Here is a 13,908-nt window from a genome sequence, read left to right on the forward strand (position 1 = left end):
TTACATCTCCCATGAGAGTTTGTAAAGGAATTTCTCCTTCCAATCCACTGCAGTTTGTTACAAATCTTTGTAAAAGGTGCATTTTACAACACTTTTTCCAAACACAGGCTAAAAAAAAGATATATGTTATTATAAAGAGTACTTATCAGCCAGTCCAAGACTTCAAGATTATCCAAAGTACCTAACCTAGTCAGTTTTATGCCACTCGAAAAAAAACATCTGTTTTACAGAAAAACAAATATTGCTCATCCTGATTGATGCAGCTATCAAAAGATTCAGACAGAATACAATATTTGCAGATGGAATAATGGAAACTACAAAGAATGTGTCAAAAACATACCAATAGGAGTTCATGTGCCACCTTAATGAAGAGATTCAAGGGCCAGGAGAACATGCCTCTCATAATTCGTGTAAGAATTACAAGTGGATCAGAATAACTGCACCTCAGAATATCATAATCAAAATTCCTGGGCTTCTGCTAACTATTCACATTACATTGTCCTGTCCCTTAAAAAAGGGGTGTGATTTGGTATTTTCAGATCAAATGTGATGCCCCCTGGGGCTTCCTCCTAGTGGTGACTTAGGAGGAACTTTTTGATGAATCAGCCCTTTTTGGAACATCTGGTTCTTGTTTTGGAAGGACATTAAATGATATGTATTTGGATCACTGAAGGGGAAGGGACTTCCTTGAGCAGGATTTGAGGATTCTTCAGAAGTGCAAATGGTGGAATATTGTCCTAGTCACTATTTAAAATGTCTCAAATATCTATTGGCCCTCATTACAAGTCAGGCGTTAAGGGTTTAACGGCGCCATCGGCGCCGTTAACCCTTAATGCCTGATTCACACTTTAACGCCTGCTTTTTGCAAGCGTTAAAGTCCAAGGCGCTAAGCGACCTTGGTGCTAATTACGGCACCGTAATTTACGGTGCCGTAATTAGCGCCTTCCCCATCCCCATTATGCCCTATGGGGCAAAAATGGGAATGGGGAAGGGCAAATGGTGAATGGGGAATTACCGTCCCACTCACCTTGGAATGGGGCGGTAATTCCGCCATCCACCATGGCGGAATCCGGCATGGACCATGGTGCTAATAGCACCATGGTCCACCACCTGACTTGTAATGAGGGCCATTATGTGCATGCTATAATTAGCCCTTTCAAGAACATCAGTATTCCTCCTCTTTAAGACTCTACTTTTATTGAAAACCAATCAGTCAATACTAGAGCAATGATGTGGTTTTTTGTGTCTGTATTTCAGCTTCTCTTCTTCACAACTCCAGGACTGTGGGTGAGAAACTGCTTGTGACCAATTATCGTGAAGGAAATTATGATACAGCAAGATCGGAATGTGTGAAAGCTGGTGGTCTCCTGGCCACACCAAAGACGGCAGCAGAGAATACTGCCATCCAGGAAATTGTGGTTATGACAGGGAAGTCTGCCTGGCTTGGGATAAATGACATACAAACAGAAGGCACCTTCAAATACCCCAATGGAAACAATATTGCATATGCCAATTGGTCGCCAAAAGAGCCGAATAATGACAAAGGGATTGAGGACTGTGTGGAAATGTTGAGTCTTGGCAAATGGAATGACAAGTCATGTGGGGAACGACGATTGGTCATTTGTGAATTTTAAATATTTTTTTGATTTGGAATCTTTTCCCTAGGGAAGAGTATGTCAAAAGTAATTGCTCTGATATTAAAGAAATGTACCTTTTTGTTATAGGGTTTTGTTAGAAAGTTCATGGGGGGCAATCACATTATAGATTCCAGCCATACCAGCTCAGTAACTGGGCAACCAAGACAGAGCCTCCGCAAAATGACTCATTTTCAAAAGTTCATTCAAGAGAACTTGTTCATTGACAGTACTAACAAATGTCAATGATATGTTCTAGGCAACATTAAGTTAATTAAGAACTATGTGACCATCCTCAAATCATCTTATCTCTGGAGGACATCAACCGAGCATAAGATTGCCATCCAAATGAAAACCTCCAAACATGCATATTTTAGCAGCAGAAAAGTCAGCGGTAATGCTATTACTGCTGCATTACGGCTCCACCCAATCCTGAATTTGGGCGGAAAGCTGAAGATTTACCTGCAGCTCTGAACTGGAGGTAAATCTCCAGCTTTCTTCCCATTTTTGGTGTTATCACTGCCGGGGCCATTACCGCTGGTGGTAATAGTGGCGAAAACACCCATAGAGTCCTATGGACTCTCCGAAAAATTGGGGAATTACTGTCTTACCACTACTAATAGCGCCAGACTGAGTAGCAGTAACGCTATTTGCATTGGCGGTATCCCAGCAAAATTACCACCGGATAGCGCCAAGGCCCTGATGAGGCCAGTAATAGTCAATGGTTTGTAAAAGTAGACAGCATCGTACGGATTACGATGCATCAACCACTTTGTTTGGTGGTTTGAGGCTGCAGAGTTAGAATTTAAAAAAGTAATATCTACTGTGCCCATCATCCACAATATACCAGGAGTGCAGGCTGCATTTTTTGTGATTATGCTAACATCAACAAAAAGATTGCAGTAATACATTTTGCAAAAATGATGGCAGGTGAAATTACTGCTTTTATATTTTATATTCATGTTTTGTTCTTTGCGTGGTATCGGAGCACCGAGCTACACTGTCGTTTATGGTTGTTTCTAATTCGCTTGTTGTTTCTTCAGCATGTTAGTTTGGTGCATTTTTTGTATTCCGTGTATTCCGTGTATTCCGTGAAGCTTGAATAAATAATCTATTTTACAGAGTAATCCTGGGCAACAATTAGTTTGGCAAATACATAAGGGTTACCATTTTTTTGTTTTTCACCAAAAGCATGTTTCCTCGTGTGACTTGTTTTTCTGGTGTGGAGTGCATTTTGCTTTCATTTTTGTAAAATAGTTTTTTTCTGTATCTTCAACTCAGTGGCATCTAAAGAGCTTGACTGACTTTTTTGTGACAGCCTCACTGTCAGATCAGAGACGTTTTTATGGGAGGGCAAAAGGGGCACTTGCCCAGGGCCCCCACCTTGGAGGGGGCCCCACAAGGCTACCTGATCTAAAGAAGTAAGATTCCATTGTTGACCAGATTTAAACAGCAAACTTCAGGATATTTTATGGCATGCTGCAGAGGCTCCAAATCTATTGCCTCTCTGTTTTGACAAGTACATTCTGCTTTGATCAATTAATTATAAAATGCTTTCTGTGTACACTGTGGTGTGCATATCTGTTTTCCTTATGGTACATCTCCTGTAGCATTCTTTCCTTTCTGAGGGAACTATGCTGATCATGTGCAATAGCCAAAGTTGAAATGCATGTTGAAAAATTGAGTGCCACAATGGTTCAGAAGTTAGCTCAGTGTGTTAAGCACTCATTGCAGAGATATGTGTTCATATGCAAGATTAGAATAGCACATTCCAGCAAGGCTGGCTGAGCCTTTCCTATGTTTGAAGTTTATAAACCTACCTGCATATGTACTTGGTTTTGCAACACAACAGGTGCTATAATCAGCAATGTACCTGCACCAGATAGGAGTTTCTATAAAAACTAACATGTCATCTGTATGATGAAGGTCTAGAAATTGGTTTGTTCAGATGGGGTGTTGTAAAACCTAGGCAATCACATTCAATGATGAGCTTAAACATTTGGACCAAGTGGTGACTAAGTATCCAAATTGAAGACTGTCGAACCAAAGCGTTCATGCTTGTATGCTGCCTTTGCCAGCAAACGATACAGTGATCCTGATCAAATCATGTAATATCTCGTACATTACTGTGCTGTCTTCTGTGATGTTTGCCTTTTCGCATGCTGGTGGCATCGATTAGCCCATTACCAGTGGACGAAGTGTATCAAAAGAAATAGTGGAACTATGTTCCCTGCTGGCCTGCCCCCACACCCGAAAAACCCCATTGCCAAGGTCTGTCCCATGCGCAACATAATCCCAAAACAAATGCACCTACTGTTTAAGAGAACGTTCAGTGCACTGCATTGCAAGCTTCAACTTCTTCCTACACTTCCTTTCCTGAATGGTTTCTTTTTAAAATAAAAGTATAGGAACAGTAAATCTTAATTTTAAAAGAAGTAGAGGAACAGCGCTCCCAACTGCTCCTGCCCACTTCTTCCACTGGCCATTAGCTGATATTTTTTCTTATGTAGGCCATTTGTGTGGAAGGGGTGCTAGACAGAAGAGAGTGGATCAGATGTTGTAGGCCTTGGGCAAGCATATTTTCGTTTGACACAGAAAACGGTATAAACTTCCCTTGATGATGGAGGGAATGAAGCTAGAATCATTCCCATTTTGAGTAACCCCCTTCTATAATGTTTAGTTTTTAAAAATTGTCATGTTTGGTAATGTGATTTGTTTACTTTCCAAGCCAGTTTTATACAAATGAAATTATTTTAGTTAAGAAGAAAATATAATACTAAGTTTGGGAGGCTGCTCGAACAGAGGTTTGAACAGAGACATGGTTTTCATCGCTCACTACGTGGGACTTTGAAGCCTCGCCCAGGAGGCAGCGCAGCATGTGAGCACTGCTAATGTGTTCACCTGATTCCCGTAGGTGCTAGCAATTGCACTCCTTTGCAAAGCAGGGTGCCCACATTTCCAAATATTAGCAGTTTAATGAGCAGAGTAGTGCAAAGTATTATTAAATGGGAGAATCACTGCTGGCACTGATTATGCCATCTTTTTGTGACAACTTTGGAGAGAAAACTATTGAAGAGAAAATCCTGGGTGGGATCAAAATATTACATTCAGTGGCTGCAACAATATTTTGTGGCTCACACCCTGAGGAGAGAATCTCAGTTACCACATTGTATGCATTTGTTTAAAAGGCATTTTACAGCACCCATAGCAGCTGGTATGTACACCAAGGATGCCAGAATTGTGTGTGGCAAATTGAAGGCAACTTCCGCACCTACAGGCAGCAGCCCCCTACCCATATCACTCCAGTGTTCAAGGTGACATAATACAAGCTCTGGTATTTTCGATGGAGGGGTGGAAAGATCGGTCCACTGCTTTCTGGGCGAGATGGGAAAGAAGTGGAGACTGGATATACTGATGAGCTGGCTGAGAGGAGGAGCAAACCCTGTGGAGGAGCAGGAGGTGGCATGTTCTTGGTATCCATTGCACAAATAAACTGAAGAGGTTTAGAACAATAATGATGAACATGAGCATTACATTCGTGTTTTCTAACACTTTATGCATTACCAGGTTCACGTAACATACAGTATCAGTAACTGAATTACATCTCGCAGAGGATAAACAAAATAAATACGGATATGGGAGATGTGTCTACAGTGGGTTGCACATGCCTTGCACAAGATGACTACAAACAACAATAATTGGCAGATCGCCAATCTACTTAAAACCTGCAAGGAAACACCATGAATTTACCGCCAGCAAGAGATAAAGCGGCAGCTTCCCCCCACCCACGGAGTCCTGTGAGCCAGGTACACTGAAACTCCCCTACTACCTTACCCTACTCTCGCGTTCCAGCAAAGACAGTATATATACACCCTAGAGCAATTTTCCTCAGACGACCAATCTCCACCCACTCCAGCATTGCTCCCAGCTTTCCCAGACTGCAAAAAATCATGGACGGTGTCCCATATATCACCAGGCCTAGATCTACCAGACTGCAGGCCGAAAAACTCCTGCTCAATATCGCAACACCACGCCGGGTCTGTCAGTCACTTTGCCGCCGCTGGAGTCACAGGACTTGACCAATGCAGTAAAATGCAGCGCTTCGCCAGAAGCATACATATGGACAATAGTTTCCACCTTCCCTTAGAGACCCCAGGATGCCATCCAAAGCATTCAGCAAAGGATGTCCTGAGGGACTTCTAGGCCTATGATACACCTTGTCATTTCTGCTACCTGCTGCCAAAACGTAATCAGGGAAGGCAGTCCCACAGGACATGAATGAATCTAGTATTATCACTTTTACATCTACGACACTGACCGTCATTTGATCGATCAAATTTCCTCTGGACCTCAGGTGACATATAGGCTTGATGAACATTTTTAAATTAAAGGAGTTTAAACCTGGGGCTAATCGCTACTTTCCTAGAGTATAGGCACATATACAGCCACCTCTTCTCCCCCAAGTCTAGGCCAATATCTGCCTCCTATTGTGCCCTACATGCTAATGCCTCCTTTGGAGCTGAGCTTAGTGGCATCTGGTAGGTTGCTGAGACTACCCTCTGTGCATTTGCCTCATTGGCAAGGTACTTCAAAAGGGGGAAAGACCTGTGGATCATTGGGAAAGGTTGGTGACCAGGCCCGAAATGCCTTGTGAATCCTAAAACACAGAAATGTCAACCCAAATGCGCTTCCTAGTTTAGCACTAACTTGCCCCCGGGACACAAACTGTCCATTACATTACACATTATTTACCCCGGCATGAGACCATTCCCTCTTAATCCTACCATTGAATGTTGGAGCCAAGCATTCAATATCCCACACCACAACTTCAAGGGTATATGGGAGGGCCACTTGAATTCTCTGGCACAGACTTTGCCATGCATGTAATGTACATGCCGCAGAGTCAAATGGGCACCAATCATTAATCTGCTTAGAAATCAGGGTACTCTGTAACTAGTACGGGTACGCCAACCTCTTCTCTCTCGGAATGAAATGGGACCCTGAATACTCTCCCTAAATACTCCCCTCCTAGAGCCCTCCGCTCAGTCTCTTCCAACTCTCTGCAGGTGAGCCATTTCTCCAAACAGAGATGTGGGGGTAAAACCTTATGCTCTGCAGGTGCCTCCTTCTGGAACAGCCTCCCTGCCTCTCTCTGTCTTGAGCTGGATCTCCTCAAGTTCTGGAAATGCCTCAGAACTTCCTCTTCTCGTCCTCTTTCTCTCTCCCTCTCCTCTGCTACCCCCCTTTGTCCCCTCTCCTGCTTTCCTCCTCAACTCTGCTCAGTTTTGCTGACTGGTCGCCTGGTGCACCTCCAGAGCCACACAGATCCCAGGCTCCCCCGCCCATCCTACACTTGCCTCGGGCCTCTGCACTCTGCCTCACACTTCTGCACTTGGAGCACATTCCATGTGAGAGGCACCCTCTTCTGCACTTAACCCAGGCCCTTGATGGACTTGGCACACTTGTTCCCCCTCCCCCTCCCTCGCACTTCCTGTCTGCGCACTTGCACGACCTTGAATGCACTAGGCCTAGCAAGATTGTTTTGTCTGTCCTCCCTTTGTCTTCCCTCCCTAGCCAGGCTGCGCCTGAAACACTTGTGCATAGGCGCATTATTGACGATGACCTATCATCCTTCAATATGAATGTCGCCAGGCCTAGAACAGTAGTATATTGTTCTGTATGCCCTTTTCCCCCTACTCCCGCCTCTTTCTTTCCACACTCCTTGTCATTCACTTGTACTATCTTGCAAGTCATTAGGCCTAGCACGACAGCTTACTGATTGTTTGATCTTCCCTTCTCCCCCTCCCACCCCTCCTTCCCTCCTGTCATGCACGTGTACTAGTAGAAATGCCTCTGGCCTAGTATACTATTTAATTTTGTTAGATCATTTGGAAACTTCAAGGCCTAAGAATGACTACTGTTTTCCCTTGTTCCCTTCCCACCTTGAAGCGTTTTGAAGCACTTCACTTGTATATAAGCGCTTTACAAATAAACAATTACAATTAAATGTACAATTACCCTGGCATCCAGTACATCATGAACAACACCTTTGCAGCAAGGTAACACAACTCCAGATTGGGTACATTTAGACCCTCTTGCTCCCATGTCCTGGTAAGCACTTTCCACTTGATTCTGGGCGACTTCGGGCTCCACACCAATTTGATCATAAGTAACCTTAGTTCTGCAAAGAATTTGCAACAGGCCACATCTGGACGTTAAGAAATATATATATATCAATTTGGGCAGTATGACCATTTTTATTATTGCAATTTTACCCATAAGGGAAATGGGAAGTGAAACACACCGGTCAATTTTGCTCTGGAGCGTCTCCAGATAAGACCCATAAATATCTTTAAGCTATTGGGAGTGACTTCTGCTGACTTGTATACCCAGATACTTTATCGCAGCTTGTGTCCAACGGTACCCTTCAGCTCCATATGGCTGCATTCAGAGGAAACAGAATCGACCTGGACCAATTGACCCAAAGACCTGATATTGTGCCAAATGCCTCAATCTCTTGGGGAAGTGGCTGCAAGCTACTACTTGGGTCCTTGAGATAAAGGATGATGTTGTCCCCATAGAGTGAAATGAGCTCTCGAGCCCCTTTCAAGGTGAGCCCCTGAGGCCTAAGAGCCATCCGCAGGCGTGCCGCCAGTGGCTCCATTGCGATTGCTAATAAAAGTGGGGACAACAGGAACCCCTGCCACATCCCTTGCCCCAATTCAAATGCCGCAGAGCACTTGCCAAAAAGCCCAATCCTCACAGTCACTCTCAAGTACAAGATCTTAACACACTGCAGGTAGTACTTCAGAATCCCAACGTTCTCTAGGACCGCAAACAGATAATCCCAAACGACAGAGTCAAACACTTTATCCATGTCTTAAAGTGCCCTGATCGCCTGCACCGAGGGCTCTATCTGGGTCAGCACCGCAAATAGTCTCCGCAGATTAAGAGCTGTGGATCAACCCTGGATATAACCAGCCTGATCTGAATGCACAGTGGAGAAGAGAAAGGGGAGCAGTCTATCAACAAAAACTTTGGATAAACTGTTCATATTCATATTGATGAGAGATATCAGCCTGTAGGGGGCACAGTCCAATTGGTCTTTATCGGGCTTTAGTATCAAAGAAATGATTCCCTCATGCGTCGTAGGAGGTAAGATCCCTCAGCTCTAGGCCCTCCTCCTAAACCTGGAGCAAATACTCAGTAACATTGGGGCCATATGAAGAATTCTGTGGTGATCCTGTCCGAACCTGGGCCTTAGCGGTCGGGATATCTTTGATCATTTTCAGAATGTCCTCTACTGTAATGGGAGCGCCCATGACTGTTTTAGCCTGCACATCTAGCTCCCCCAGCGCAACCTCCCCCAGAAACAACTGCAATATACCCGGCACCACCCTGCCTCTAGCCGCATACAAGTTCTCGTAGAAGTCCCGGAACTCTGCAAGAATTAAATTGGTATGTGAAACCATTGTGCCATCCGCTCACCTAATTGCCGGGATGTCCATTTGACCTCTCGACCCACTCACCAGCCCAGCTTAGTACCGGCCATGACTCCCCTCATCTCCACACCTATGCGCCAATCCTCTTTCAATCGAAATGCAGCTTCGTTTCAAGTACACCTTGAGCGACTCTCAGAGGATCACTGCTGAGGCAACTGATCCCACATTCAAAGCAGAAAAGGATGTTATAATCTCTTGCACTTCACTCTGATACACAACGTCCAGCAGCACTTGGTTTCTGAATCACCACTGGGGCCTAACCACTGTCCGATTTTTGACCTGAAACTGCCACAGAATCCGAGAATGGTCTGACAATGTTCTCAGGAGCATAACACAGCTGTCCGTACTACGATCTAGGCTAGGCCCTACCAGAATATAATCAATGCGGGACCTCATGTCATGCGCAGAGGAGTAAACATAATAATCCCTCTCATCTGGATGCAACATTCTCCACAAATCCACCAGCCCGACGTCTGCTACTCCCCCCTCTATTGCTCTAGTGGCCAAGGACAGTGGCCTCGAGCTGACCATGGATCTATCCCACTCAGCATACAGAATTGTATTGAAGTCCCCAGCTACAATTACTAAAGTATGCGAGTATGTTTAGCACTTCGCCCAGAGGGAGTCATAGAAACCCTGATCATCCACATTCGGGCCATACAGATTGACCAAGGTTCCGAGCTAGAGTCCCCGACACTATCACAAAACTCCCATCAGGGTTGCATTATTGTTGCAGCGGCCTAAACCCCAATGTTTTATGGACAATAATAAGCATACGTGGAGTAAGAAATGTAAACGCGTGCACCTCCTCAGGACCCTGTCAGCCCCTCATTAGTCTTCCCTTTCAAGTGTGTTTCCTGAAGAAACATGACCTTCCTCGTAAGCTACAATCTTGCACATTTTAGAATGGTTGTTAAGCCCCCTTATGTTCCAGCTGAGAACGGTGCAGCACTCACGTGGCGGTACCCTAGCCATCACCAGATATCGTGAACCTTAGACCCGTCCAGCACCCCAACAAAACATAGCCCAGCAGTAAATCTGTATACTGCACACAATTTTCAGAGCAACAAGACCATTTTTTAACATAACCCCTAGATTGTAATATCCTCCAGCATAAACCCACTCCCTCCGACACCACCCTCTCAACCCTGCATTCCCTCTCCACACCTCAACATGGCCCAGGCCCTCTTCCCACTCCCCTATTGCCCAACCACAACCAGCAGTGATGCCCCCTCCCACAACACCCCCCAAACCTCCCCAATTCTCCCCACCAGGACGCCTACCTGGGAACACCGGAAACCGTGACTTTGTCGGTCCCACCGTCGAGGGCTACCTCCATAGAGGGGGAGGCTCATGCATATTAGGAAAAACAGCAACATGACCAATTTGTTACATAACAAAACAAGAGTAATGACAACTTGAGTGCCTTCCCAAATACCACATTTCAATAAACTGTCTGAAGATTCAGTCACCCATAGAACTGTTCTATCGACATCACACCTGTAGCCAAACATCACCAGGAAATTGCACCATTGCACATTTTCTCCCTCCTAGGCCGCAGCCCCCTCAGCCCCTAGGCAGGGATCCACAAAGTTTATAACTTCAGCAAGATCAGTGAAAAAAATCGGTCTCGTTATCATGAATAACATGCAATTTGGAGGTGTACATCATAGCATAATAAATCCCCTTTTCCCTCAACAAGTGCTTCACTGTCAGGAACAAGAGTCAAGCCCACTGCACGGATGGGGTCAAATCCTGGTAGAGTGACACTCTGGATTCCTTATATTAAAAGGCCCCAAGCTCTCGTGCCCTGCACAGAATAGAATCACAATCACAATAGGTCAGTAGTCCCTCAAAGACCAGGCGTGACTGTGACCCGGTCTGGGCTTCTGCACGGACGCGCAGTGAGCCCGTTCAATCAAGAATTGGGAGGAGAGCAAAGGGTCACTCAGGACCTCCTTAATAAAGTATTCCATGAACTGCTCCATATTTTCCAATGGTTCCACCTCCGGAATCCCAACTACTCTTATATTATTTGGGGGCAATCTCGCTTCGAGGTCTTCATTCTTGTCCCAGATTTCTTTAATCTCCAGCTGAAGTCCTCGAATATTTTGGGTCACCTTGCTACTTGTATTTTCCAGCACGGCAATTCTGTGCTCGGCCACGCGAAGGCGACTGCTCTCCTTTTCAATCCTCTCTTGCATACTGTCCATCTTGTAATCCATACTATCCAACTTAGTGTTCACCGATGCAAAGCCGCTTTTCATTTCTGCCAGTATTAAGTTCAGGTCTGAGCCCTGACTCACAGACCATCCAGGCGCAGCTGCAGCCGAACCAGCCAACACTGGCTCCCCCGACCCATTAGACTGTGACGAGGCCGTAGTGCATTTACACACAGCTAAACCTTCCTTTTGTGTAAACTGCAGCTGACCCTGCTTCTTTTTTCCTTTAGCCATCAACTAGCTGCTCGCTCACTTCTCTCTGCTGATGCTTGTCTTCTCTGCACTGCCCGATCAGCTGCACTCTCCGCAATGGGGGATGATGAGGTGAGGATTCACTGGGGCCACGAGGCCTGAAGCACCAACAGTCAGCACCCCTCACTCCGCAGCCGCCACCACACTTGACAATAGTAGTAAAGCTGACCCCCACTGCCCAGAACTGTATGCAAGGTGTGCTGTCTACTTGCTCCAATAGGAGGCGAAGTGCCAGTCCACTCTCGCTCTGACAGCCCACTCCAACAAACAGTAGCTTTTGCATGAAGGACAGTGCAGAGTCCACTGTATCCCAGCCTATGTCTCCAAGAGCAGATTTCCTCAGAGAGGAGTACAGACCAGAGTGTCTCCCAACAGCAGCGTGACCCGAAAACTGCAGTGCTCCAGCATTCCCAACATGAATTTGCAGGGGTCACTCCCCACAGGTCAGCAGGAACATCCTGCCGCACTAGCCCCAAGCAGCCCTAGCCCGTCCACCCTTGCAATGGTTTTCAGGCCGGCCCCCCTCCAGATCAGCCGTGCCTGTCCCGCTTGTCCCAGTCCTCTCTACTCACCATCAATGTAATAGCAATCAATCCACTGGTCCTCCTACCAGCTCCCAGTACTTCTCTTCTGGCTTGAGAGCTCCAGTGTTAAAGCAAGGCTTGCTTCTGCTGCCAATGGTTGAATTGCCCGCTCTGCTCCCGTCAATGCAGCTCCAGCCTGGGGGCCACACCAGCAGATTCGGATCACGCTCCCGTCACCGGCAGCGTTGCAAGCCTCAGCAGAGCCGCAACATCGATGTGATCTCCAGAGTGGAAATTAATTGGTGTCTCGCCGCCCTCATCATTTCCAGAGCGGCTGCTCCACACCTCACGGCAGCCACCGATGGTGAAAGGGAGGGGCACCTGTGCCAGCAACCTCTGGGGTCCATGGACCAGTACCCTTATGCTCCACTGGGAGTCCTCTCCTCACCCGCTCTACCGCTGCCAACAGTTAGAGCTTGCCATACTACAGCAGGCCTGGCCCAACTCTGGTCCGGCTACAGCTGCCACTCTGTGCAGTGTTGTCGGCTCAGGGCCGCCTCTCCTCACTGCACTACACGACTCCCAGATTGCCAGGCGATATCTTGGCAAGGAGGCACTGGGGACACTACAGCCTCGACCACCAGACTCACGCTAAAGTCAGCCACACTCCCCGTTGTCCAGGATTCAAACTTCTGGGCCAAAGCAGACCTGGGCCTCCTCCTCTCGGTCTACACGCTCAGAGCTCAGTAAGCAGCAACCATCTTAGTTGCGAGCTGTCGAGCACCCCCTGAGCATTATATTGGTTTTGTGCCTTCAGAGTCCAGGCTACAGCACATGATCCTAGAAGCCACTGACACGGCAGAGGAGGAGAGGATGGAGGAAGAAGACACTGCCACAGTTACAGAGGTGGGAGGGAAAGACAACATTACTCCTCTGCCTTTGTACAGTGTCTTTCAAATACATTCTGGCAACTCTGAAAGTCCACACTGTCCATGTGTGGCAGCCACATCCCTAATGCCACCACCACCAACGCCTTTACAGCCAGATAAGCGTAGCAGGACAAGTCATAGCCCACTACACCAATGGAAAGTGTATAATGTCTTCCTTCATACTGCACAACACACCACACATCTTTCTACGCAAGAGAGATGTTTACTGTAGGACGGATGAGCCTAATGTCAGTGACACATCAATGCAGTCCCACATATTGAAGTACCATGCACAGGATTGGGATGCACTCATGACCAATCACAGCCCTTCCAATACCAGCAACCAATCACATACCAGGCCCGGTCTATATTGGGACCCCAGCAAATATCGCTCCTTTACCTTTCAATCGGATGCTAAGACTCAACATACTTCCCCAGCAGTTCATGGTGCATGCAGGCATAGCAGTGATCCCCACATTACCAGATAATCTAATGTAGGCCTTTGCTCAGGGACCCAAAATATCGCTGGTCAGATGAGGGTGTGCTTGCTCTCAATTGCTTAGCAACAATGTTTTTTTGGACCTCTTGTTTTATTCTTACTTAGATAAACCCAGTTTCCTTTGGTTTAAGATAAAAGTTGATTATCACTGAGACGTCTCGGTAACCATTTATTTGCATGCACATGTGTTTTTGAGTTTTAACACTGAGGAAGGCACTGGATCAGCTGAGGGCCATAAAGTTCACTTCAACATAAACATGTAGATCATTGTACAGAGGACTAACTGAATAAGGACCACAGCACCCTGTGACTTTCACAGGAAAGAAGGGTTCTGATCCTGAAATAA

The 13,908-nt window shown here is 46.2% G+C and overlaps 1 protein-coding gene across 2 annotated transcripts in view; it reads left to right on the forward strand.

The window, feature by feature from the left end:
- LOC138472726 (pulmonary surfactant-associated protein D-like) overlaps positions 1-2,761 on the forward strand; it is a 43,833-nt gene extending 41,072 nt beyond the window's left edge. For both annotated transcript variants that reach the window (XM_069611045.1, XM_069611046.1), the window contains exon 5: positions 1,258-2,761. In XM_069611045.1, coding sequence (XP_069467146.1) covers positions 1,258-1,634 — 377 coding nt within the window. In that variant the 3' untranslated portion in view covers positions 1,635-2,761. The remainder of the gene's footprint in view (positions 1-1,257) is intronic.
- Positions 2,762-13,908: the final 11,147 nt, after the last annotated feature.

This window comes from Ambystoma mexicanum, chromosome 8 (assembly GCF_040938575.1).
Source record: "Ambystoma mexicanum isolate Mex_15411 chromosome 8, UKY_AmexF1_1, whole genome shotgun sequence".
In the NCBI taxonomy this organism is placed as follows: domain Eukaryota; kingdom Metazoa; phylum Chordata; class Amphibia; order Caudata; family Ambystomatidae; genus Ambystoma; species Ambystoma mexicanum.